Source organism: Papilio xuthus, unplaced genomic scaffold, assembly GCF_000836235.2.
Source record: "Papilio xuthus unplaced genomic scaffold, Pxut_1.1 DF824655.1, whole genome shotgun sequence".
NCBI lineage: Eukaryota > Metazoa > Arthropoda > Insecta > Lepidoptera > Papilionidae > Papilio > Papilio xuthus.
Genome location: NW_013533994.1, coordinates 4821026 through 4848211, shown reverse-complemented (window position 1 = coordinate 4848211; position 27186 = coordinate 4821026). Strand labels below are relative to the sequence as shown.

The window sequence follows — 27186 nt, the reverse complement described above, 5'->3', positions numbered from 1 at the left end:
GTCAGCGTAAGCCATTCGCCGCTTACGATACGCCGAAATAGTTCAAAGTTGGCGGGCCTCCAAATCGATGCTCGTTATTGATAAATATCGCCCCAATATATTCTCAGGCCTTAATGAACAATGATTAATGTTTTTATCATACTTGATTAACTCTAAGATCTTAACGCAAGTATAAAGTTTTGTTAATATAATAAAATCACACTGTTCCTGAAAATATTTACTGAATATATGTAGCTTATTGATATTAACCTGACAGCATTTTTTGTCTGATTTTTTTCTACGCACATTAGAATGAAAGTTACTTTTTGTTCCCAAGTTGCGTTTTAATTTTTTTTTCCAAGTAAAAATTGAAAAATAATTTAAACTTTTAACAAATCGTATTTATTACATACAACAAAAACATTCAAGTGGAAAACACAATATTATCTATATAGATACTAGTCTATAGAATCTATAAAGTCTTTATTCTTTTTATTTTCTTTTTCTTCCTTTTCTTTTTCATCATTTTCTTCTTCCTCTTCCTCTAATTCTTTCTTTTCCTTATCGTCCATATTTTCTTTTTCTTTGTTTTCTTTTCCTTCTATGTTTTCTTCTATCTTGGTTTTACTAGAAACATTCTCAGATTCTGCATCTTCGTTTGGGGTATCCAAATCATCTTTGATTTTGATACCTTTTAGTACATCTTTTCTTGAAGCCTCGCCTAAGGAATCCTGTTTATTGTGCTTTTCATCAGATTTATTATCTTTTTCTTCGTCATCATCTTTATAATGGACGTGAAAAAAGTGTCGGTTTGCTCGTGAAGTAGATTGTATTTCGGTCGATTGCAATCTATCGTGTGGTGCAACCGGTACTATCTCCTCCTGTTGTGAACCCTGCAATGGCTCCCCCTCCTCTTCCTGACGTTCAAGTATATAATCATCAACATTTTTCATATCTAACTTGGAAATAATTAAACCAGACTCGGCAGACATTGCTGTCTCATCACCCTTTGTTACTTCTGAGATTGACGGTTTACTAGTTTTTTTAAGCTTAGCTATCAAGTCAGCGGTTATCCGTTGGTCTTCCACACGAAGTAAGCTATCAATATCTTGTATAGACTCGCTGCTAAATTCACCACCAATATCAAAAATATCTGAGGCTTTACTTTGTAATGTTGTTGTGGATTCGGTTGGCCGCAAATTCCTGCCGATCGTTATTTCTCTGAGCTCATCCTGTATCACGGGCGATTCACGTCTCTCCTCAGATGCACTTCTCATCTGAATTTGACTGGACACTTTCAGTGGTCGAACATCTTGTTCTGTTTTGGTAATTTTGGTATCAGATTTTTTGGAATCGGTCGCCATTGTCGATTCAATATATTCATCATCTTTTTGTGGTATTATCGAAGGCGACGCGCCAAGAGGTGAAGCGGACGGTTCTGGCTCTGTTAACTTGTTTTCGGTCGGAGACAAAGTCATTGGTTCTATAGAGGTTACCCTTTTGTCTGATGGCGGGTGATCGTTTGTGTTGACGATTTGAACTTTGCGTTCTCTCTTGTCCTTTGACATTTTTCTGTCTTTTTTACCGGGAGGACCACCAACAAAACTTGACGGTAAAACCATCGAGTCGTTGCTTTTAGGAAAATGTTTAAGTAGACCTTCCCAATCCTTCAAGTTCAATGTGAGAATTTGACATTTGGTAATTGTACGATACGAGTGGCTGTACTGGAGATCATGTGTTAAGCCTTGCATCTTTAACAAAATATCATTCAAATAACACGTAAATATAATACAATTTTTGTAGCAAATAATGTAAATGATAATATAGCAATTCATACCACACCAAAACAGTTTCCAAGATGGTAAACTTTAGTTGTACTATCCTCCTCCCTGCTCTCCGATACTCGGCCCGTATGAATAAAATACATTGAGTCTGTTATCTCATGTTGTCTCACCACGAACATTCCTTGAAGAAATAGTAAAAGCGTGTTTACCACTCGGCGGGTCTTACCCACGCATATTTTCATATTCTACTAGCACTTTTATTATTATTACCTTCGTTGTAAGTGTAAAGATGTAGACACCCAACAAGTTGTCTGAGGAATGCTGGCTCACAGTTCTTAAACACAGTGCTCTGAAGTGTAATTTTGATAAATTAATAAAATTCTGGTAAAATTTATAAACTATTAGCTGTCACCCGCGAATTCATTCGTGCGGTATAAAATAAAATTCTAATTAGTAGCCTATATGTTCTTCCAGACTATGTTCTACATCCATGCCAATTTTGAGCTAGATCCAAATAGCCCTTCTGGTGGTACCTTATAACAAACATCCATCCATATATCCCTTCAAACATTCGCATTTATAAGAAGCAAATAACAGAAGAGTTCCTAGTGGATATCTTACATTGTTCAAGTGGTGAATGAAGGCAGCAGACATGAGCCGCAGTCGCAAACACTGAGGCGCAGTCCTCAGAAAGTGCGGCACCTGCACACCACGCGACTGACGCCACACGTGAAGCGAGTACTTATTCACCAACTTCACCAAGTTCTTTGACACGCGGTTGTTCTTCAGATACTCCTGTTTTGTTGCGATTTAATTATTCGTTAAAGATAAGTCACATTTCGCACAAAACGAAAGATTCTTTGGTACGGAACAGATTTCGTTCAGTAAATAAATCGATGTTTCCATTTGCTGATTCCCCGCAATTTTATTACATTACATGTTACGTTAGCTGAGTGCTTTTACCTGTAGCTCTAAATATTTGCAGAAAAATTCAAAAGAACGAAAAGATTGATGTTGAAATATGTTCGAAAACTCGCCGACATAAATCAGGAACACCATAGCGGACACTATTTGAAGAATTATCACAAACACCACCTGCAAACATGTATCAATTTTTTGGAACAGTTGCTCATCATATTTGTTGTTCTTAATAATAGATTAATAAATCAATCGTCATGTTTAAGCGATTCATTTTTTATATAGGAAGCAATTGTTATTTCTTTCAACTATGAGGCATCAATGTATTCATTCTATAAGAATGTTTATTACCCGTAATACATCTTGATTGTATTAAAATATTTTAATTTAAACAGACAAAATTATTAACTAATTAAACAAGACTAATGTAATTAATCATTTAACTACGATAATCTAGGCAAGTATTTAAAAAAGGTGTGTGTTGCGTAAAACTTGGGATGTGAATGGGCGCTAATCAGGACCAGTCATGATTTTCCTTTTGGCAATCATAGATTGACTTTTGTTGTAAGTGGCGGGAGAAATTTTTGACATAGCGCTTGTTTATCAATAACAATAATAAATTCCACTGAACTTTTTTTTTATTACAGATTATGTTTAATGGAGAAAGAACGAGTGGAATGAAGCGTATAAACAGACCGGTCGCGCGTCACTGATGCATTGGCTTTTGTCAAGCTGCCAGTTCCATGTCGACGGAGCTTTGCACATTGAATATTGTGTACAGAATGCTAATAAACAAACAAGTCTATTAAAATCATTGATTCACAGTTCATAGTTTTTTTTTTAACATTGATATTTGATGAAATAATAGCATACAATTTATCATCTCTGTCATTCTTCATTAAATGTTGGGACGGGTAAGGGGATTTATTAGGGGAACGGTCACTTCGCTATTTCAGCGATTTTAGCCCTTGCTCTTTTGCTACATTACATCGGTTTTTGTTAGTATGTTGGTATACAGTTGACATGTTACCTCGCTTCTGTTCTTCGGTAATATATCACCGACTCCATTCTGTGCAAATGTCATCAGCACAAAGTACATCGAGCACAGGTAATGATTACCGCACCACGAACTGCCGTCATCTAAGCGTTGATGTACACTGTTATTAACATTTCTTATACCAACTCTATACTAATCCAGGGAAAGAATACAAATCGAATGATAAAATCAGTCAAACCGTTTAGGTTACAGGTCTGCGTAAAACATTACTCTCCAAACTTTACCTAATCGGGGAATAAATAAAAAACAATTACACATTTGCTCGGAATTGATTAACAAAAGGTGTCTATAATTTACTATAAGCCGGTGTTAGATTTCTTTTAGATAACGATAGGCACTAGTTTTTGCTAACTTTAAAATATAATAAAAAAAAAAAAACAAACTCATAAATATTCCAGGCTAAATATTGGTCAATTTAAATTCTGCGATTCGGCAACTGTCATAGCAGAAAGTTAAATTCGGGTATTTACGTCATTGCCACGACAAAATGGCGCCACAGTATGGAAAGCAGGATGTATTGTGCGCAAGCTGTCACACATATTTTACCCAGTCAAAGCATTTCACAGATTTACGAGAAGTTCAAAGTCTTATAGTTTAGTAGTAAGTTTTTCGTTATAGCCATGATTTTCAACAGTGTGTCTGTTTGCATAAATTTAATAAACTGTCTTCCATAAAACTTGCATTTTGATAAAACTTTTCAAAGTACTATATAGTATGAAATAATTAATTCAAAGTAGTTACTTTTATAAATCCATGAGGACTTGGGCTTTGCTCTGTCCTCCAGATATCCGATGAAGTACCAGCAGCAGGAGGTAATGTGGACGAAGAGAGAGAACCAAACGGACACCGTGTATACCGTCATCAGCGTCATGTTTACCCCCAGACGTTCGTGGTGTCGGTAAATGCCCTTGTAGAGGGTCACCTGTAAGTTTGTTAACTTTGAAAAACTACAGATTAGAAATCGCAGTATTTTATTTTTACGATTTTTTATATCCTCTAAAATATTCTACGTCTAAAAAAAGTCATTGAGTATTTACTATGGGTGTAGCTAAGTACAGTCTCATTTAATTAATGCTAAAATACAACATTAAAAACTTCAATTTACAACTCTAAAGATCCTGTTGAGGCGTAGAAAAGAGAACAATAATCCTCGATTTTCGTGGCTCAAGAAGCAGAGCAGCTCTGTCGGCAGGCAAGATACTATGTCGAACTTTGTCTCCAGTTTTGAATACCTTAAAATCAAACTTTGTCATCAGGCACCATTCCTATAATTTAATTCCTAGTAAGAATAAGGTTAGGAATACATTACATTCTATAGTTAAAAATTTACCTATGCACTTTAGGTCTTAAAACGCTGTGAACCACATCATCATCTCTCGTAATAAAAGGCAATATGTACAGAATTAGAAACTTCAAACAGAAGGCCATATCTAGTGCGTACAACACTAAAACGAACAACATGTTGTTATCTTGAAATCCCGCATTATACGTGTCTCCTACTACACTGAGCAGAGACACGATGATGAGGTAAGATTGTATGTAAACGTTCTTCACACGGATGTGTTTAAGGAAACCTTTGCCAATTCGTTGATGCAAGTTGGAGAGACTAAGTTTTTTGTCTTTTGTAATTTTTACAGAATCCTTGTCCATACTTCCTTTGATGTATTTCTGAAAATTTAAACATTTATTAGAATAAAGCAAGAAACACCGATCGCCTCTCTCAATACAAAGGACTACGTATTACACCTGTAATACCGCTGGAATTAAATCAATCTATAAGAAGAATAGTTCATAGTAATTGTGTACTCGTAAACTGCCAAACACGATGTAATCTGATCATGATAAAATTAGCAAAAGCGAAGAAAAAAATACAAGACCTACTGGAAGTAACGCAAACCTCATTGTGGGGTCGATATGACATCATAAGTTGCATGACATCAGGAAAATCACTGACGATATTGTAAAATGTGTTGGCATTGATCTGCAGGAGATGCACTTTGCTCAGCGACACCAATGACACCGCGGAGCGATGTGACAGCTCGCCGTCCAGGTCCCCGAATATACTATAAATACGGTTGATTATCAGATAATAATTGAGTAACATTCCTAGATTAAAAGAATTTCGTGATTGGTCTATAATAAATTATTTCTTTTTGTGATTTCTCTTTGGTACCTGTTTGATCTATTTAGTACAATAAATCTTAGGATTTCTGCATAATTTGTCAACGTTTATGGAAATAACCGTGTTATTTTAGGGTATTTAAATTTTGTTATATTAAGTACCTGCCCTTTGTTAGCATAACAGAGGACGGTGCATCAGGTGCACCTCCAATCAGCTCAACGCTGCCCGAGTCCACAAAGCATATGTCCTTGATTACGTCATCTTTCTCCACAATGACCGTATGCTTAAGGAAGTGCACGCTGTGTACTGCGCGTCCGATGATACGGAGTAGAGATTTATCGCACTGACCAAGTATTGGACACTGCAATATACAATTGAATACACTGCAAAAGACAATCTACTATCGACAATAATGAAGAAAAATCTTCAAGAGCCTCCGTACTCAGCGCCACTTGATTTTATTTTAAAACGAAACTCACCATAGCAAATGTGGAACCGTAGATATCCAATATAGCGTCAGTTCTGAGAGTAATTTGATCGCAAAGCTTCAGTACAGTCCTGTAGTCCAAGCCGCCCATTTTATCCCAGTTATATGCGTAGTAAGCACGCACGTCTCTGAAACATATTTCATTGATCCATAAAAATATATTAAAATTCTACTCAAAAAAACAATCACAACACAAAATGACAATAATTATACAGAGTACGAGGTATATAACGACAATAATTATATGTAGTACGTATTGTCTCTATCTTTTCAAAGATAATAAAAGGGATGACAATATAATTCATCCAAGTGTCATTGCAGTGTATGTTTCCTTTACTTTTGCAAGTCAGGACTGAGGTTCTCTCTATGCATGAAGGCTGACATATCCTTCATGTGCTGCTGGAAGGCGGCCAGCGGTTTGTTCACGTTGGACCGGATGCTGATGATGCGCACGCAGAAGTATGTCGTCAGCATTGCTCCTGCACCAGTTTTACGATTAAGATTTTTAACAGCGAGTTTGAGAAAAGTAATATCCATTGACACAAAACTTACGCTTGTTAATTAAGTAAAAACAAAATTTATACTCATATTTATATTAATAATAAAGTTTACCAACGAGCATGCCGGTAAACATAATCTTCATGATGTCGAAGTTGCTAGGATTGATGACGTTATAGCCGGTGGTGGTCGCCTCGAATGTCACCCAGAAGAAGCTTGCCAGGTGTAGGTCCCAAATGTCCTCCGTTATATTGAAGCGGACTGGATTCAACAGTGTGAAAAGTTATTTCATCGAATAGTGTTAATAAATATAATTACAAGTATTTAAGTAGTTTTTAATTATTCAGATAATTACAAATAGATACATGGATTGTTATGTGATCGGTCATTCATATCTCTGTGAAGAGTGCAAACGAGTAGGGAAACCCTCTTTACCTGCAGCAACATCTTGCAAAATATACAAACTGATTAACATCTACACCACATATATGACTAACAGTTATCATTGAAAAGTTGGACCCAGGAACCGCCGTGGTCTTTTCGGGGCTCTATCAGCAGCGCTGACTCATTGTACCACGTGTAGATGTCCACTGAGTGGAATACCAGGCAGCAGGTCATCACGTTCAAAAGCATCAGGAACAGTGGTGTCGCTTTGATACTGTAATAACATCAAGGAACTTTTAATCAGCTTGTCTCTCGATGGTTAGAAAATAACATTGTAGCCCTCAGTACTAACACAAGCACGATGTCGCGTCGAATATACCGATCGAGGCCTTGCACGGCGGCCGGCAGCCGGTACAGCTGCAGCAGCCGATTCAGCATCAGGTACTGCCACGACACCGCCACACGGTACCTGTCACCTTCACCACAAAGAAATCACATACTATCTGCCTCATTCCTACCATATATACGTCAGTAACAAAATTCATCATTACTGTATAGTTCCTTGAGGATTGTCTCGAGTAACTCTAGCGGTAGACAGCTGAAAAGATCAATGAGGAAGGCGCCCCGGATATAGTGGTCGGCCGTGCTAGCTGGGTGGTACACCAAGATACCCTTCTCGTTGTAATACCCGACCAGCATACGTTGTAATCTAAGACACAAAGTAACAAAGAATTGTAAGAATTAAGAACTAACGAGTAAGTTCGTAAGTGGAAGTCGCTTACATGTCGAAATATGCGGAGCAGTCGAGCAGGAGTAGCGTGAAGTAGAGGGGCAGAGAATCGAAACTGAGGTAGGGATAGCCAGGGATGAGCAGTGCGGACATCACAGCACAACATCCGCGGCACCACTCCGCACGCATAAGGTACTCGCTGTCCGGACGGATCGTGAATCGTGGGAATATATATCTGTATTGTGGTACTAGAGTTACATTTTATGGATGCTTTTACCGTTTAGTATATTTCTGTAATTATTCGAACATCACCTTAATACAGAGAGAAAGCCGAGCTTCCTAAATGGCTGCAGGAAGGCGTAGTCGTGCTCATGCTTTCGGGGCAGACGGAATCGTTCGACATTAGGGATGGGCGCGGGTGGCATGTATGACACGAAGGGCTGCCGCCGCGTCTGCAGGCTAAAGTATTCCTGCCACCACACAACCAGAGACATTCATTAAAGTCAATTAAAACAATTAACTACAAAGTGTTTTATCACTTCTGCTGTAAGCTGACAGAGCTTGTATTTCTTGTTACTTTCTACAATCAAAACGGTCAGAAGAGGTCTTTTTAGTTTAGAAAAGAGGAGAGAAAATATATACGGGTTGTTCTTTAGCAAATTCGATGGCGTCCTTGATTTGTGGTATCTCGATTGCTTTCAGCAGGTACTTGCGCGATATCGAAAACATCTGCACATGCGTCGCTGCGCGCACCGTGTAGTATGCTGGAATACCTTTAACAAGGAAAGAAATATTTTTAAAGTTAAAGTATAAAATGTAAGAAAAAGTGTAATGTGAGGTGCATTGAACAACTTACGTAGAACACACTCAAGCACACCGAAATTATTTCTCGGTCTCAATTCATTGATCACCTCTTTAGTGTCAGGATCAATTATCTGAAAATATTTACGTACTTTATATTAAATTATTAATACGAATTGTCTTGTCAAGGTGATAACCTTTTGGGTGTTTGAACTCATCTTTCTTTTGTAAAGGGCCATTTATAGTAGTTTATCAACTCCTCACCTCGCAAATTCCTTGCTTAATGACATATATTTCATTGCTGATGTCGCCGGTGTTCAAGAGGATCTCATTCGGAGACGTGTAGAACATGTTGGCTTGACTCGACACCGTCTTTAGATCTTCCTTACTCAGATACTGTTGCAACAACGATTATTGTGATATTACTATCTCAGCGGGGTTTAATGAATGAAATGAATTTAAAATAAGGTTAATATAACACAAACATTAAGCTAAAATGACCCAACTATAGACTTCTTATTCTCACAAACGCCATTAAATAAATTAAGGAAGATTTACCTTCATAAAAGGTATGCAAAGGATGTATTTACTACGCTGTCTGTTAACAATATCCTGGTATACATGCGGCGGCAGGTCGAAGTATATCGAACTCTTTTTATTGGTCATCCGATATCCCTGGAATCATAAATCATACTGTAACTGATACCATCGAACATCTTTAGATAGATAGTAACTTCGTAGATAGCTGGTACCTTATCGGTGTACCAGCCGAGCTGCAGATACGTGATGAAGCGCTGTCGCAAAATGGGCTCTACGTCGTTTCTGATCAAGAAGTTAGTCACATCTGTGATGCTCGCGTCGTAGTCTTCTCTATAAAAACAAAATAATTCAAAGTTTTATGTAAATTTTTTAACCATCTTGGTGCTATTGTGTGAAATGATCTACTGAAGAATTCTATCACTTACTTCAGCGCAGTAGCGACCATGATGGTGGCGGAGTAGACAGCGTCCATGAAGATGTGCAGAATGATGCAAAGCTCCAGCACCAGCATGGCGTAAAGCACATTGTTCCAGTTAGACATCGCACCCGTCTCCTTGTGGCCTTCACAGACAAAAGAACAATTTATACACCTCGAGGTCACACAAAAAGCAAAACTAGGTGAGGGTGGATTAGTTAACTTTGAATGTAAAAAATGTCAGTAAGACATACTTACAAGTAACGGTGATCATGGAGATGGCCCAGTACAATCCGAAGGTGAGGGTGTTGTTGATGGAAGCGTCATCGGGCGGTACGTGTGCCCAGAACGGCGGGTGTGTTAAATTCGTCACTGAGCAGTGACCGAAACTGGACATGAAAAACATCGACTTTGACAACAACGGCTTGAAATACTTTAAGTATAGTGATATGACTCCACGTCGAGAAGATACGTATAATTCTTTTCGTAATATCGTTCTGTGATGTTACGTGGGATTAATGTAAGTTAAATGGCAAATGTAATAGTGGCAGTCTAACCAGAAGCACATAAAGCCTTGCTGCAAGGCGGCGACGAAGTAACACGACATGACCAGCAACAGCGAGTAAGAAAAGAAGCGCAGGAAGTTACTGTAGTATACCCACTCGTCTTCCAGAGACTTTAGCATGCGGAACACCTACAAATGATAACAGAAAAATTGCAAAAATATCACGTTGAAAAGTAATTAAATATTATTTTCGGTAAGTAACTATAATGATGCCAAAGATGTGAAAGCTTCTCATAATTTTATTCTTACTTTAATACATTACAAATGTACATTCTAGATTAGGATTAAAATGCACACTTTCGGTAATCTAAGAAGTTTGTTAATGCCGGCAAAGTGTCCGTCGTGTATGAACTCCAGGAGGGGCACGGTGGCCAACGAATCCAACACGAACCAGTGGCTGCGGATCTGCTGGGACGCCGTCTGCGCCAGCGTTATCGGCACACCTTGTAAAAATTATGTTCAAAATCATTATCTTAAATTATTTAAAAAAAACTATTTAAATTCTTTAGATAATATTAACCGTCTTCAACCCTTTCTCCCGTGGAGAGATACACAAAGAGATCCAGCAAGTAAATACATGTCACCACGTAGTCGTAGAACCTAAACTGTATCGGCACCGTTCCCTTGTAGGCGATGTAGTACGGATGTGTCTAAAACAAGTAAATAATTCTTAGTGACACAGAACACGTTCTTCGGTATTCTTGAGTATACTTTTAGCTATCACACCGCAATGTGTTAAAGTATTATCCGTCATCTCATTAGCACAGTGTAACGAGTCAGTAGCTCACAAAGCAAACGGCGACGATGACGCAGCAGACGAAGGAGTTCCAAAGGGTGAGCAGGACGGAGCGTGGTTGCAGGATGCAGGGGAAGACCGAGCGCAGGCAAATGTCGTCAGACTCGTCCGTCAGCGACGCGTCAGCTCTCTGATCGAAAGTAACAAAATATCAGGTTAATAGGACCAGAAATACCTGTAGTTATAATTATATAGTAGTGACATTTCTCATGATGTAGCAGCCGGCGATGTCAAGCATGATGTCGGTGCGGGCCAGCAGCAGCCCACCTGCCGCATCCCGGCACCCCTGCAGGCTCATCAGGTTGCGCTTGAACTCGCGGATGCTGCTCTTGTACCTGTCACAACGCAATAACAGTGCCACAAACTGCCTATTGTACGTAGGTATAGAATAGAATTAAAAAAACTCACATAGCTTGTTCAGGAGTTTTTAGGTAATAATGTCTTTTGACTCTTTCGAAATGTTCCTGAAAACAAACTCGAATGTAGTCAATGTCTTCCGTTTGAAACGATAAGTAATAATGGTTTTGATAAAGATATTAGCATACATAAAACGAGGCTAATATGATAGCCGCTTGCCCGTTGTCTTTGCCGTACTTGAGCGCGATGCGCCAGAGGTCGCGTGCGTGTAGCAGATGGGCCGTGCAGAAGGTAGCGGCTCGCACCTCAACGTGCGCCTTGCCGCAGCCAGCTGGCACGCATCCCGCGCACGACGACAGCACTGAGCCGCGCGAAAGTCGCAGCACTGCCGTGCTGTCGTCTTCCGCCGTCAGCATCTACCACCAGATAAAGCAATAAAACAAACTGTTTCGTGCAAAAAGATGTATGAAATTCAATCCACGTCTCCAGGAGAGAAAGCATTTGCCAGCTGTCCAAAATGAACACGAAAATAACCTTTATGGAATTTTAACAATGAGGATTACCTCTACGTCTCCGTACGTGATATAAATGATAGAAGACTTCCTAGTGGAGCGCTTGATGATGACATCACCGGGAATGTAGTGCAGTGTCTGCATAGTCTTGGCCACCTCGCACAGAAAGCTGTACGACAGGTCGCACAGGATGCGACTCTGAACATGGATGACAAGTGAAAAAGCACATTAAAGACAAAGAAAATATTGGGAACTAAATAACAGCGAATGTGTTTTCGCGTAATCAAGCCAAAAAAAAACATTAATTATAGCTTTCTGGTTTTGAAACATGAGTTTAAAGTATAATACTCTTCATGAAATACCACCAAAATATATAACCTTTTGCGTGGCTTTAAAGTAGATATCTGTGTAGACGATGGTGGGCAACCAAGGTGGGAATGCGGGCAGCAGCTGCGTGCTAGACACCGCGCGCATCTTATGCCAGTACATCTTGTAGAACGTCATCACTGTCTTGCTAAGGCTACGAGGCACGTTGGACTCCTTCTACAAACAGTAAACTAATTTACCGGCGTCATCTACAATGGCAATCTATCTATAGTATTTTTATTGACACTCTACTTTTATATCAACCTATTACAAATTAGCTTTACCATGTCCCTCATGATGAGTCGATACCGTGCTCTGAAGGCCTCCTCGGGACGCATGTAGATGCCAATAGCTAATGACAGTGACGCTACCGCCGATCCTATCATCGTCAGACATCCAGAGATGGTCACAAACAGCGCCAGCACGCGCTCCGTATCAGAATGCGGGTGACGAGTTGCACTACGAATATAGTGGTACGTCATAATGTTTTTGAATCACATTCCTCTTAACATAATGATAACAGAGAATCGTGGTCAAGAACTAGTTTATTCTTTTAATATCAATTGTACTTTGCCTTACCAAAAAAAAGAGAGCAAAGACAGAAAGAGAAAACTGTTTAATTTAATTGCAACTAAAATTGAATTAAAAATAATTTATTTCCACTGCAGTCTTACCCAATAGGTATAAATATCTTGTTAACGAGATAGAGGCTGGCAAAGAAGAGGCTGACATTTTGGTCGCTCAAGGCCTCATGCTTCATTGGTTTCTGGTCGTGCGCGCGCAGCCACACCAAGTCACTGTAGTCTCCCACTTCCTGATGTCGGTAAAGCACACCTTCATTTTTAACTATGACTATTTTTTCATAAAAACCTTAATGCCAAGTGAAAACCTCTTGAAAAAATATCCAGATGATGGTCCAAGTGACTCGCAGCACCAAGAAAATATAACAATTCTTAAGTGCAGTGCCAATGATGCTGCTTTTGAAGTCGAAGTCGTTCAGTGCCCCTGAGTGACAAAATTCGAGAAATAAATTGAGGAAATATGATCTCGACAATCGCCTTATTCTCTAGAATTAGCCAGACTGAAATGAAGGAAAAAAAGTCCAATTTTATGGTTTTTCTGATCAAGAGACTTAAGGAACTTTCCTGAGTCTATTTCTACATTTTAGTAAAAACTTTACACTAAGTAATTATAAATACTTACAAAGATATCTGATAGGCCTGTGCAGACGCAGATAGTAAGCGGCCAGTTTACTCTCCTTCGGATGGAAAGGAAATGTTACAAAGTAATGCAAATAAGTGGCGAAGTCGATGAAAAACGCAACTGAAACAAACACCTGTTAATGTAAATCTTACTATTATTATAAATGCGAATGTTTAGATGGATGTTTGCTAAAGGTATCTCCAGAACAGCGGAACGGATCTCGATGAAATTTGGTATGGATGGAGAACATACTTTGGAAGACTACTAAGTTGTTTCTTAATTCCGCGCGGACGGAGTGGCGGGCGACAGCTAGTGATTAAAGTCCATACCATTGTGTGTTACAAGATAAAGAAAACTGTTTATCAGAAAATAAGTAAGCTAAATCCTAAATGCCATAGATAAAATTTTACCCCTTAAAGAATTCGAGCCATTAATAAACTTACAAATAATACAGCAAGTAATTTCAGTATTTTCTCTATTCACGTATAGATTGTAAGCGATGCCGAGAACATGTACCGCATAGACCACGTTATAGGAGAGGTCAATGATCTCGTAGTACGGAATAAAATCAGAATAAAGGAACACTATCGACACTAGAACAAAGACGCATATGAAGATGTTCCATGCCGTGTCCTCGGGACAGTTCTGAAAGCTTTCGGTTATCTGCTTTTTACTCCACCACAGTGGATATTCCATCTGGAAAAGATATATTATTTGAAAGGTAAAGAAATAAACAGTAATCCAGTACTTAGGCATGCCTTAGTGCTAGAAATAGAATGGGGTATTGAAGAAATGAGACAAGAAGGAAGTGAGGTCTCATGTTTTCTTTTCACTGCATTGAATGCCTCTTACTTGCCCTGATTGTAACTTATGTTATTCTTAACCTTAGAGTAAGTAATAAGTTAGTTAACTATGAGGTAATTTCGGAATAACAATTAGGTTAAGGAATTAAGCTTTTACAGACGTCTCAGATTAGCACTATTGTGCTAGAGATAGGAAAATGATTTGTTAAATGTATGGCAAGACTAAACCGGTGTAACAAAACGATCTCGCAGAATACAGGCGCGAAAAAGAGGTATTTTACATTTGTTCTTATAGTTGTGTTCTTCTGGTAGGGTGCGGTGGCTCAAACTATTTCTATTGGTCTATATATGATGCTGCAGATACTTTACCTCATTTTCTTGCACCCTCGATTGATATTCCAGATCCCTGAATACTGGGATACCTTTATTTAAACTAATGTTTGAAGTCATTTTTATATAGCAACTTATTAAACTTAAAATATCATTGTACGTTACATTAAATTATAAATAATGTTTTTAAAATCTTTAATTCTGACATCTAGAAATAAATGGAAATTATCTGACATTATTCTTTTGATGAATTGAACATAGGATCTTCTTCGTAGTGAAGTACATTTTTATCTTTTTAGACATCCGTTGGACAGAACGAGTGAACAGCTTGTTTCGTTCCGACATAAAAGCGTCGCCAGTTCAAGTTACTGTAAGCTATTCTAACTATATTTTTTGTTTCGAATTTCCAGCACCGCTACCAACCGCTACTATCAGCGCCAAAATGGCGGAAACAAAATTGGCACAAAACACCATGGTTTATAGCCTGTCCAATGGAAAATAGAGGTGAGTGGTTATTGGGGAAAATAAGATTTCAAAAGTTTAATTTCGTTTATTTTATTAAAAAAAAACAGTCGCTTCCCCTAACTACCAATTTAATCTAACTATTTATAAAATTGTCTATTTATTAGATATAAGTATATACAAATATTTATAATATGGAAAAGTTAGTAAAACAATACTTTTACATTACATTTTTACTAATAATTACCGCTTTAAAATAATGAAAGTCGTCAACAACTAAAACTATCATGTTCTAGGTATAGAGACTTTGTCTTGTTGCGAGAAGCAACATGGCGGCTGAGCGGTAAAAGTAAACTCCAAGTATTTACAAATTAACTCAGGAATGTCACATTTAAACAGTAATATAAAACAACAGCCACAAAAGATTTAAAAAATCAACAATTATTTAATTATTTACAAGAAAATTTATAAACAACAAATTAAAATGTAAGGTACCAAAAAGTTTAAACATAAAACGTGAATTTCGCCTATTGTAACATTCTGTATAACATATCATTATCTCTTTTCAATAACAATGAAAGAGATAGCAGTACTGTTATTATACAGATGATAGGACAGTGGAATATTATCGTTTTACGCGATAATTTTTATCCTAAAATTATTTAAAATGCATCTAAATAAAAGTATAACATTGTACTAGTGCGCCTCAATGTGCCTTCGATCTGACACTTTCAAAATGTTCCTTTCTGAAGTCTTGATTCATGTACATGCCGATTTTGATCCTCATCCACTCCGGAGCAACTTTGATGAAGAAATACTGGAAATACATTTTAAAGTTTGTTAGACATACAATACAGAAACATATAAATTTATCACCACAAAGCACCAATTACGAACTTGTGTAGGGTTCTACTTACAAGAAAGGAAATAGGAGCTTCTCTTCTCCTATGACGCATAACGACAGACGATAAAATTAACGCGAAAGCACGCGTATTTGTTAAGACAAAGGGCTAGGAAGAGTCACCTGTATGCCATGCAGCCAGTATCCCGTAGTGTCGTGCACGCGACCGAGCGCAGCAACAGCGTGTCGGGCGTACGTACTCGCGTCCGGTACCAACAGACCACCGCGCTCAAGCCGCGGAGAAAACGCGTTCATTTTCGTCGCGATGAACAGCGGTGACAGATGCTGCACGTAGATGCCATGTGATGCATACTCTTCCCGGATAGCCAGGGTCAGACTGCGCACGTATACCTGCACACATATTAATTAAGACATTAGCAAATTACATTATTAATGTTTTGTGGATTGCAATATGCCGATGTGTGTGGAATGTAGAAGACCGTATACTGTAGATGGCATTGGTGAAAGCCTATATTCAGTAGTAGACTTATGATGATGAAGTGTTAAGTAGAGATCTAGAGGGCGTCAATGTCAGCGGTGAATAGAATAACAAAAGTTCACCATCTTTATCACAGGAGACTGCTTAGAAGACTTAGATTTTATAAGATGTACAGTTCGTAGTAGAAGGCGGTACCTTAGTGGCGGCGTAGACAGCCATGAGTGGTAGCGGCTGCAGCTCAGAACCGGAGCAGACGTTGACAAGGGCGCCGCGGCCGCGCACCGCCATACCGGACAACGCCAGCCGCGACATCATCGTCACGGCGCCCACGTTCACGTTGATCAACTCCCATGCCTTTGCCGCCGGCAGTTCACACAGCCGCGCCGGGTACTCGTACTGGCAGCCCACGTTGTTCACTAAAAATACACAAAATTCGGCATTGCATTCTAATGTTCAAGTAATTAGTCACCTTTTAATTACTTTAATTACCAATAATCAATAATGTAGGATATCGTTCAATTATTATAAGACGCTCACCTAAGATTCCTAGAGGTACATCTTTGAGTTCCTCTTCTATGTGGCGGTACACTTCTGCGCCCTTGCTGAAGTCGGCCACTATGATCTTAGTTTTTACAGCGGACTCTTTCTCTGTAATAATTACATATGTGAAGTTAAATACCTACAATATATTGATGTTAGTATGTCATAAAACATGGAGAGTAAACTAAAAAAAAGAAAAGAAAAAGGCATCAAGAACCTACGGGTTAATGATAGTACAACGTCTGAATTTGACGAATCTCGATAATTCATGAATTCAATATCCTAGTCAGATTTAAATAAGTATTTATGGTAAATATAAACACAATAACTCTCATCTTTATATCTGGTCTTCTTCTTCTTCTTCTTGAGGTACCTCTCCGACTAGCGAAGGTTGGCGATCAGTTCTCCATATTTTCCATATTTATATCTGGTGTTACAATGCATCGCGTATTTACCGATCTCCGCGGCGACATTCCTCAGCTTGTCTTGGTTGCGGCTGATGAGGACGACGTTGAGGCCACGTCGCGCCAGTTCCCGCGCGTACTCCCGCCCCACGCCGTCCGTGCTGCCAGTCACCGCTAGAAACAATATACAAGAACATTTACTATAGAACACCAGTGACATCGTCTGTGTGGATTTAAATTATTTTAGTCTATCTCAGTTCTATATTCAGATCCATTCAGCCGTACTGGTTAAGCTGGGTAGTGTCCGACATTACGACGTGTAATGGTACGAGTTGTAACATTCGCATGGAGCGCCTCGTAACACTACATGAAAGCTAGCAGTGTAACATGTTACATTGCACCCCGTAACGTCGCTAAGTATCTACTAGCTACACATGGTAAGAAATATATTTAATTTCGTTCAAAACATAACACAGGCATTAACGCGCAATAGTTGCGGATGTCATTTGTGTTGGTTATATAACATAGTACAGTGATTGTGTCACTCGATATGTCACTTTCCATGGTCTATCTTACTAATGTCATGAATGCGAATATTTATATGGATTGATGTTTTTAGAAGGTATCACCATAATCCCGGTGAAGTTTAGCATACATGAAAACATAGCCGGGAAGAATATGTAGGCTACTATTTTTTTTAATTCCACGTGAACCGAGTCCCGGGCGACAACTAGTACTTGTATAAAAAAGATTCACGACAGCTTTTGACTCAAGTAATAAATTCAAATAATATTTGTTTTTTAAATACGAACAAGGTTACTATTACATCAAATTTCATTACGAAATAATTCCATGCAATGATTCAGCAATAAAATATTTGCTCCACAAAACCACTTTCTGGTTGTCGTGCTTATTTTAAATTATAACTATTTCAAATTCAATGACGCATGTAATAAATTTACTAGAATATGAATTTTATGTATGTAATTGGTTGTACGTGTCCACTTATCTCTATCAATGGATAGGCGATGGCATTTGCAGAACTATTATAGGTCAGTGTACGAGTCAAATTAATTTTGTTCAAATCTATTTTTTTTCGGAAGATTTTTAAAAGATCATGGTCATTGACACTTTGTATTTTACACAATATTTCGATAATATTTGTATTTTATACATATTTATCAATGTCATAAGAGATACAAGTATTTTTAAGTTTTTAGTTTTTATTACTTATGTTTTTTTGCGATATTTCTCAATCTACGTCAATCGTTGAAAACTTAGTATTGAGTAAAAGTACTTTTAAAGCTAACAATGTGTAGGTAATTATATGATTTACATTTACGAGGTACAGTCGTGACCCAAAGTGTAATTTCAAGGTCTTGTATTGCAAAAGACATTCGATATTGTACGTTGTTACAAACATCTATCGTTTATGGTAAACCAATGAATGACACCATCGCTATGACCACGACCGTATTTAAGTACCTATTCAAAACCAGTAATTGGGTGGCACATGTGGACACATATTGTTGACACTGTTCAAAGAGAATGTCAGAGTCAATAGAACGTGGTTGTAACACATAGAAAATACACAAATTACAAAGTTATTGTTATTGAAAAATATTGTTAAATAAACAAAAGCAATATGTTTAATTTAATGAACCGTCAATAGCCTAATGGTTAAGAGTACAGATATCCGATCACGAGATCGGGGTTCTAATCCCGCCATTCGATTATTGTCGTAAACCATATCCTAGCACAAGCCTAGAGCTTAGTTGGAATGGTAAAAAAAATATTAGTGAATTTACAAAAAAATCTGCTAATATTTAGTAGGATTTTAAACTGACGAAGTACAAAATCTGGCAGCAACATTCAATACCTAATATTACTAATGCGGAAGTTTAGATGGATTTTTATCATTATGTATCTCCAGAATGGCTCAAAGGATTTCGCTGTTTTCTCATATATGTTAAACACTGTCTGGAAGAACACATAATGTTTATCTGTGTATTTTTTTTTCATTTTTTGATTTATCATTTTTATGTGTTATTTACTGTTATTATAAAATATGTTATCGAGTAAACTGTTATGTAAAGTGTGTATAGTGTCAAATTGGTTGTATACTGTAATGATGCTATGCAGTTTTTAAATAAATAAATAAACAATCTAGTAATTAAGATTTTTATATTCCGCACAGAGTCGCAGGAGACAGCTAGTGCCCTAGTCACATCCATTTAATATAATTAAAATATATTTAACAAATTAAATGCATGAACTGCAAGGACTGGCGCAAACTTGCTGCGTCAGCGGTTTCCGTTGTTACCGAATATTATTTTGCAACAGAGTTGACAAATTATCAGAGTTTCAAGTTCAATAAAACGGTATTAACATAACATTATTTTTTGCAGTAGTAATATGTGTTTGTTGTAATTAATATCTGTTATTCAGCTCAGGAAATAATTATCAATATAAAAGTAACACACATCACTTATAGCTTGAAATATTGTCAAAAACAATGTCGCCATATGTGTCCACTCTTTGGGGGACAAGGATAGCTACTTTCATTTATCGAAAATTGATCAATCGAATATCGAAAATCGAATTGTGGTAACTCAGTTTATAACAATTCGATTTAACTCGTTGAAAGAGTAAGCCTCGTATGTTCCCAATTATGTTTGAACATAGTTTTTTTTAATTGATTCACTAGTTACTTAAATGAAGATTTTTTCACAGAATTAAGAACATTTCATGAGAACATTTAATTATATTCGTGCATGTCAGATTAATTGAATAATTAATTAACAAAAACCTTTTCACGTAGTACCGTGAGGCTGCAATAACTCGCGAAAGTTGACGCAACAGATCTGCGGTTTCTCTTGCACGACGCAAGCAAGGTCAAGAACTGTTGAACAGCATCTGTTACCACTTCCTATAAAGACAATGCTTTTTGCGAACAATAAAAGACAAACTGCAAGGTTGTACCTTGTTTAATTAAAATATATTAACGCATTTTCAAAAATTTACTAATATTTATTTATTTATTTACATGGAAAACTTACAGCTATAATAATCTTATTAACTATAGACTAGACAACTGAGAGCCAATGACAAGTCTTCACTTATAACAATATTATATCTATAATGAGCAAACAAACAAACAAGTATCGCAACTATTAAACTATAGTAATATATAACAATGTAGTTAAAAACTAAATTATAGTAGAACATTAATATTAGTAGTAGCAGTTCACGTATACATTTTATTTGAAAAAGTCCAGTGCTAGGCACCTTCGTGCCGAGGATACTCTCGTAATGAATGGATCGAAATCATATTTGTTGCAGATTTTGTTAAAATATTTGTGTACCATTCCAACAAAGCTCTACGGTTGTTGTTAGGATATGGTTTAAGACAATTGACAATTCAAAAATCGAACTCTCGACCACGTGATCGAAGCCCGTATTCTTTACCGTTTAAATCCTTTTGCTTTTACAAACTTAAACCTACTTTGTAATTGTAAAATTACGCATTTGCGTAATACATTACTTAAGCAATGATTCCCAAAGTGATACAGGTTGAATTTTTTGTACATAGAAGACCTATCCAGTGTTAGATAAACAGGCATTGAGTATCTAATTGAAACATACTGATGTCATTTATGTGTGTGTTACGCAAGAAAGTAAATATTACAAGTAAACATTAAACTAAAAGCAGTGACAAATATATATGTAAGCTATAAGGAAGTTAATTGTATACGCAGTGACAACAACTGCGTTCAACTGATGGAGACGATTACGTAACGGATAAGTATACCTATACTTCTCTAAACTTTCTAAAGAAAACGAAAAGAAAGTAGTACCCATAGTTTTAAAGTCGCAATATCTTCCAAACTTCTTACCGTGAGTTTCTGACATCAATATCTGATTAAAATAAATCGTCATTCCTGTTTTTCATCTTTGGTAAAACAGAGATAACAATTTGCTTCAAACGTGGATTTTGGTCTTGAAAAACCACGGTTAGAGTTTTGAAATAAAAATACTTTCACAGGAAATCGATATTTTTTATTTTGATAAAATGCTATATGTATAGGTTTATGCGTTTCTTTTTCTAACTTGAGTAGCTTCCGATGAGATTAGTTGACGACTACGACTCAACCTCTTCTCCAGGTTAACGATAAATGGGTTACGTATCGCGTTCACCCGTTAACGCGACTTTATTATAAATCGCTACAAAGTTTTTGCTTCACCTATTATTGTAAAATGATTGTTCTTATAAGATGAAGATTCTTCCATTGTTAATAACTGATATTATGAAAGGCTAACATACAGTTTTAAAATGGGCACGTGCGATAAAAGACGTTGGGCAAGCGACGGACGCCTCGAAACTTGCCTCAGCATCTTTCAACATCCCTCTGTATCCGATGGCAGAGTCAACAAACGATCATTTCGTAAATTGACCTTGATTATACACAGTATCGACTTGAGATTTATTAAACTTTAATGTTTTTTTACGATTTCCCAATATCAGTTCTTAAAAGATTTGTAAAAGGTGGAGCCCTAGTTATGATTACGCCGGCAAACCCAGTAGCAGATTATCCCTATGGCAAAGACAGAGATCTGGGGTACAAGATAAACAAGGCAAAGCAACAATGAACAATTTCATAATAATTAATGAAGGATGTACGAGGCTTAAATTCATCGGCGTAAAATTTCGTATCAGGTATGTACTTTATTAGGAGTGTACAATACGTTCAAAATAAAAATGTCTATGAATCCGCGCCATAAAATAAGACGTCGGGGAAAAAGTTTCTTCCAAAATGAAAAACAAGTGGGCCATAATCAACTTTTGTGGTCAGTTAGTTTTCTCACGCTTAAACCAAAGTGCCAGTCTCACAGACTGCACTAGGTTGATAAAAATCGCAATTTTTTTTCGCGACTTGCGTTGGATTTACCTTTTTGTATTAAAAAAATTAGCAAATTTTTTAATTACATACATTCATTGCGATTGTAAGAAAAACAAATAATAAAAGGAACACTTTCTTAATTTGAATTTGAAATTATCTTCTTTTCAATTTAAACTTTTAATAATACCAAAACTAGCCAGATACGTAAAGTACCTATAGCCAAAGAGATATTATTAAAAGTTCATTCATACTATAAGCTAAAAGACTTTTTCTCCAAACTCATAGAGGTTTTTGAAATAAAATTGATTTTAAATCTTTCATTTATTATGATGTTTGAATTTAAAAAACAATATTTACGCAAACTATTGAAGGCTAACGATTTGCTTATTTTGTAGTAAAAGATCAGACTATTGGCGTTGACATAATAAGGAAAACGTTTTTTATATCGTTCATTTTACGTCATTCAAAACTTAACCAACGTATTATTCGTGCATATTTGAACGTGTTCGACCTTTTACATAAAACTAGAAAAACATTTTTTATGATAAACAGTTTTTTTTAACGCAGCGAAGCGTACTTATATATTTTTTATATCTGTACTACAATTAAATGAAAATTAATATAGAGCGGTAAATTTTACTGGCCGGGTGAGGGAAGCGTAGCTATAGCGATTAGTTTACTTGGGAAATATAAATGTACAGAAAATAACTTATTAGAAAAAACATAATAGCTATAGTCAAACAAGGATATCTGTCCCAGTGAAAGAGGAGTTGCTATCGTGGTTAGTTCTATCAATAATAAAACCTACATGGACATAAAAGAAAAAACATGACAGCTACACTACGAAAAGGGCCTTGTGACGCTTTTTTGACATTGACAGTAGAGCTAGTGAGCTATTATAATTTAATTTCACTTACACCCACCGGGTCAGATATCCTTGTCGATCTTTACATTACGAAATGATCTTGCAACACTTTTAAGGCATTGACGTTAATTTAGCGTTAATGAGCAATTGTTATTTAGTGGCATTTATGCTCATCGGGTCAGATATTTTTTTCAGTCAATAGTTAATTTACTTACCAGCCCAAGAACCAAATCTTTTAATTAATGATTGTTCTTCTAAAGGTAAGAAAAACGGCTTGAGATATGACGTCAACAATTCAACAGAACTCCACACAGAATCCATGATAAAACAAATTGTACACACAACTCCGATTGCCGCCAAAATAAAAAACAACATGGCGGCTAACGAACGAAAATTTCTTGATCAAATCTATTAACTTATTTTATGGATATTTATTAAGTAAAATTATAGCAAAGATCGTCTTGTAAGAACAGAGCGCAGAAACGTACTGGCTCACGTTTTATATTATAGTAGGTATAAGTAGGCATACAGGCAGTATAATAGTTTTTTCGTTAAAAAAAACTAAACACGATATGAGTATCGTGCAAAATCAAAAAAAATCTTCCGAATCCACACAACACTATTTACTAAGTGTAGCAAAACATTTTCAAACTTTATGCTTGTCATATTTCGACCTTCAATGTAGTCTCATTTTTGTCTTATTCGCCTCCACCATACCGAAATCCGCCCCTGTTTCCAACCCAAACCAAAAGGGTGCGCTATCCTAATTTGAAGTTAAGAAACACTCTGTATTCACCATAATGATTTTATTGCCACGTGATTATTTAAAGTGCAATCAGCTCAATCCCGGCTGGAATTGAAGTCAATTGCAGTTCAATCGAAATTATACGATCTTGGCCAATAATCATGAAAAGTTTTGCAATTCTCTATAAAATTGCTGGCTTTATTTACCACCAACCAACGTACAATATTATTAAAGATTTCACGTCAAATAACCTAATTGGGGTAAACAAAGTAATCAATTTCTTAACTTTTATGGTTTCTCACAGTTTGAAAATATTGAAATAAAAGCGAACGGAATAACTAGCAATAGTCAGTTTTACTTCCACCGTAAACCTATAAATATTGTAAACTATCGAGCCGATGTAAATCTTGACTTAAGTACAGTTCAAAGGTGAAATTGTATTTCCAACATGCATGAAGTTACGCAAAACAAGTTGCAGTACCAACGTCAGGTCATGACATTAATAACAATAAAGACACATTTTAGTTCATAATATATAATATATTAATACTTATGTAATTGTTAACATTAATATATATTTATATATTTATAAATTCGATAACATATATATGATAATAAATGCGATGTAAACAATTTAAAAAGCAGTTCAGTATTTGTGACTCGCATTCATTCGATTTACCATTTACATATATAATTTCCACAGTTCAACATTAGCTAATTGAATACGCTAAGTTCCGGTTAGTTCTAATTTGGTTCTAATAGTACAAATAAGTATTATTTTATACTAGCAGTCGCTTGCGTCTCCGTTCGCGTGAATTTAATGAAATGTAATTAATAGCATATATGTACTGTCAGCCTATGTTCTACAGCTATGCCAAATTTCACCTAGATTCCTTTAGCCGTTCTGAAGATACCTTCTAAAAACATCTTCATCGATCCATTAGTGAGATATGGAATTAAATACTTATCTTTTATTATGCATTTATATTTCCAATAAGTATGCAATGTGTATTGTTCGTTCAATATAGATTTAAACAATACGATAAACGTGTTTTTTATACCAATGGCAATGCTATAAACAGACATTGGAGAACTAACCATGCAACCAGTTGCGGAAACTAACTAGTTTTTAAAGGTAATAGTGTCAAAGGCGAATACTTCAAACTTGCCTCAAGGGCCCATCTATTTTGACAAAAATATTAATTTTAATGAATAAAACTGTTTCAAATCTTACCAGCCCATGATCCGAACTTCTTCGTCAGAGACTGCACCTCCGTGGGAAGGAAGAACGGCATCAAATGAGAAGTTACCAACTCGAGTAAACTCCATAAAGAATCAATAAGGAACAAAATCACTGCGATGGCACCAATTATCGCTAATATTATAAGTAAAACCATTTTTAAATTCAAAGCGATGCAGGACCGTTACTACAAAATATTTAGTGTTGTTGTTTTATACTTTGTTTACTAAACAAAGTTACAAAAAAAGTTAGATTAACAAGCGTCGTGACAACATGACCGCGCGACGCGAACTGTTCCATTGAATTTACTGTGCTCAAGCAAATGGCTAATTGCATAACTTGTTGACCTACAAAACTTTTATTTTATTTTTGTATTAATTTTCTTAAATTAATCATGTTCAGTAAATATTGAATTAAAGAATTAAATAACTAAAACTAACTGATTAAAATCCAATAAAATATCATTTGTTTATTGAATTTTTACGCGCCTGTTTTTATTATATAGCAAATAGCTGATTGATCTTTCATTTTCATGAGGTGGCAGGCGTTATTTTTTAAAAGCGGTGCGTTTCAATTACTTATTATTTTTAGCGAAAGTATTAACTTAATACTGTCGATATCCGTGATTACCACAGCAGATAATGGATCATAAGTGGAACTCTCTAAGTTTGTCGACATAATATCTGACTGATATAATAAAAAATAGAATCCACAAAATACAAAGAAAGTAGCGAGACATTTTGCCAATTTGTATCCGTCCACTGAGCAATTCAGTCGCAATTCGCAATATGGAAAGTATGGAAAATCGCAAAATGGTTGTCTTACAGTGGGTTTCTGAGACAAAAATCGCCACAAAACATAATTTTATCTCTGTTTTGTCAAAACATAATGATATGGATGACATGATGATATGTTCTATACAATTTGGTCTCTGAAACCAGTTTTAGATGCACACCGCAAGCTTGCAACATGCCTGTAGCAATAGGCGCCAAAACTCTAAAAGAGACGCCAAAGTGAAATTGTCTATGATTGACAATCGAATTCTACCTTTATTGAATAATAGGCTAGCACTTCCCTTCTTCCTCTCAATATATAATGTTATAATATCTAGAGCATATAATATACTTTACACTAATTACAATTATTGGTTAATCTCTAATCAGGTATTAAAAAAGTGAAAAATGTAATCTTTAATTCGTATATTTAGAAACTATTTTGTTTATGGTAATTATCTAGGTAATAAATTATTTGTAAATTGCGACAATATTTTAGTATATTCTATTAATAAACTTATTTGACAACATATCTTTCATTCATTATTGTTTTATATTATTTTTACACGATGTTCGTTGATGAATTATGTTTCGTGTCAGATGTTGCCGGATTATCCGCCATCTTTGTTTTACTTAACGTCTGCTTCACAAGCTTTAGAGGTGCTGTAACAAATAAAACAATGAAAAATTAAATAAATAATATAATCATAAAAAATGACATTTAATATTTAACGAATGCAAGTGGTTTTGTGTTTATAGGTTACCTTATAGATTAAAAATTTGTATCGAAATAATATTCAGGGTCGAAAGTGAAAGATATAAGAGAGATCAGAACGAAAAGCGCTTATTATTGCCAAACTTTGATTTTACATGTCGCAAGTCGAAGGTCACATGCGGCTGGTTTTGCTACAACAACCCATATTTTAATACATCTTACATACGAGTTGAGAACACTACAATAAATATATAATTAGGTTATGAGTTCTCTTTTACACAATGTCGCCCGTTACGGTATTATAAACGCACAGCATATACCAAAATAAACGTCTACAATTCCGACGAAGCTGCTTTCAAGCAATTTGTATTTCAACCTAATATTCTCTTTATATTTTGATAAAAAGCGTCGACCCTTTTTTCCAAAGGGGAATGCTTTATGCATACTCCGCGCCCTAGCGGGGACGTGGGGTTCTTTTCACTAAACCCCTCTGTTCCTCCTGGGCATGGTGGCGAAACCCCGAAAAAAAACCGTCGACCCATCTCTTCCGAATA

General features: G+C 36.4%; 2 protein-coding genes across 3 annotated transcripts; both read right to left on the bottom strand.

Moving 5' to 3' along the window:
* Positions 1 to 42: 42 nt before the first annotated feature.
* On the bottom strand, positions 43 to 14797 carry LOC106127460 (uncharacterized). Its single transcript, XM_013325538.1, has 42 exons — positions 14687 to 14797; positions 13958 to 14210; positions 13515 to 13634; positions 13201 to 13316; positions 12986 to 13125; positions 12596 to 12770; positions 12324 to 12488; positions 11997 to 12143; positions 11622 to 11849; positions 11485 to 11540; positions 11279 to 11411; positions 11069 to 11206; positions 10801 to 10930; positions 10578 to 10723; positions 10273 to 10409; positions 9974 to 10104; positions 9726 to 9861; positions 9513 to 9630; positions 9319 to 9435; positions 9025 to 9156; positions 8816 to 8894; positions 8602 to 8732; positions 8272 to 8429; positions 8012 to 8194; positions 7781 to 7938; positions 7582 to 7705; positions 7343 to 7503; positions 6960 to 7106; positions 6685 to 6826; positions 6340 to 6475; positions 6022 to 6221; positions 5636 to 5801; positions 5069 to 5406; positions 4844 to 4970; positions 4480 to 4660; positions 3712 to 3821; positions 2727 to 2858; positions 2385 to 2558; positions 2034 to 2112; positions 1817 to 1944; positions 544 to 1730; positions 43 to 109 (listed from the first exon to the last, which is right to left on the bottom strand). Exons 1-42 carry the CDS (start codon positions 14765 to 14767, stop codon positions 43 to 45), a joined length of 7107 nt encoding a protein of 2368 aa, XP_013180992.1. The 5' UTR covers positions 14768 to 14797.
* Positions 14798 to 15218: 421 nt separating this feature from the next.
* Positions 15219 to 25538, bottom strand: LOC106127778 (inactive hydroxysteroid dehydrogenase-like protein 1). 2 transcript variants are annotated; one of them, XM_013326016.1, is made up of 6 exons: positions 25139 to 25538; positions 17445 to 17567; positions 16987 to 17097; positions 16645 to 16865; positions 16134 to 16361; positions 15219 to 15926 (listed from the first exon to the last, which is right to left on the bottom strand). In XM_013326016.1, the coding sequence occupies exons 1-6, from the start codon at positions 25299 to 25301 to the stop codon at positions 15816 to 15818; spliced, it is 957 nt and encodes a 318-aa protein (XP_013181470.1). In that variant the 5' UTR covers positions 25302 to 25538; the 3' UTR covers positions 15219 to 15815. The 2 variants fall into 2 exon arrangements, with proteins under 2 accessions (XP_013181470.1, XP_013181471.1); XM_013326017.1 differs by lacking the exon at positions 25139 to 25538 and adding an exon at positions 23375 to 23648.
* Positions 25539 to 27186: the final 1648 nt, after the last annotated feature.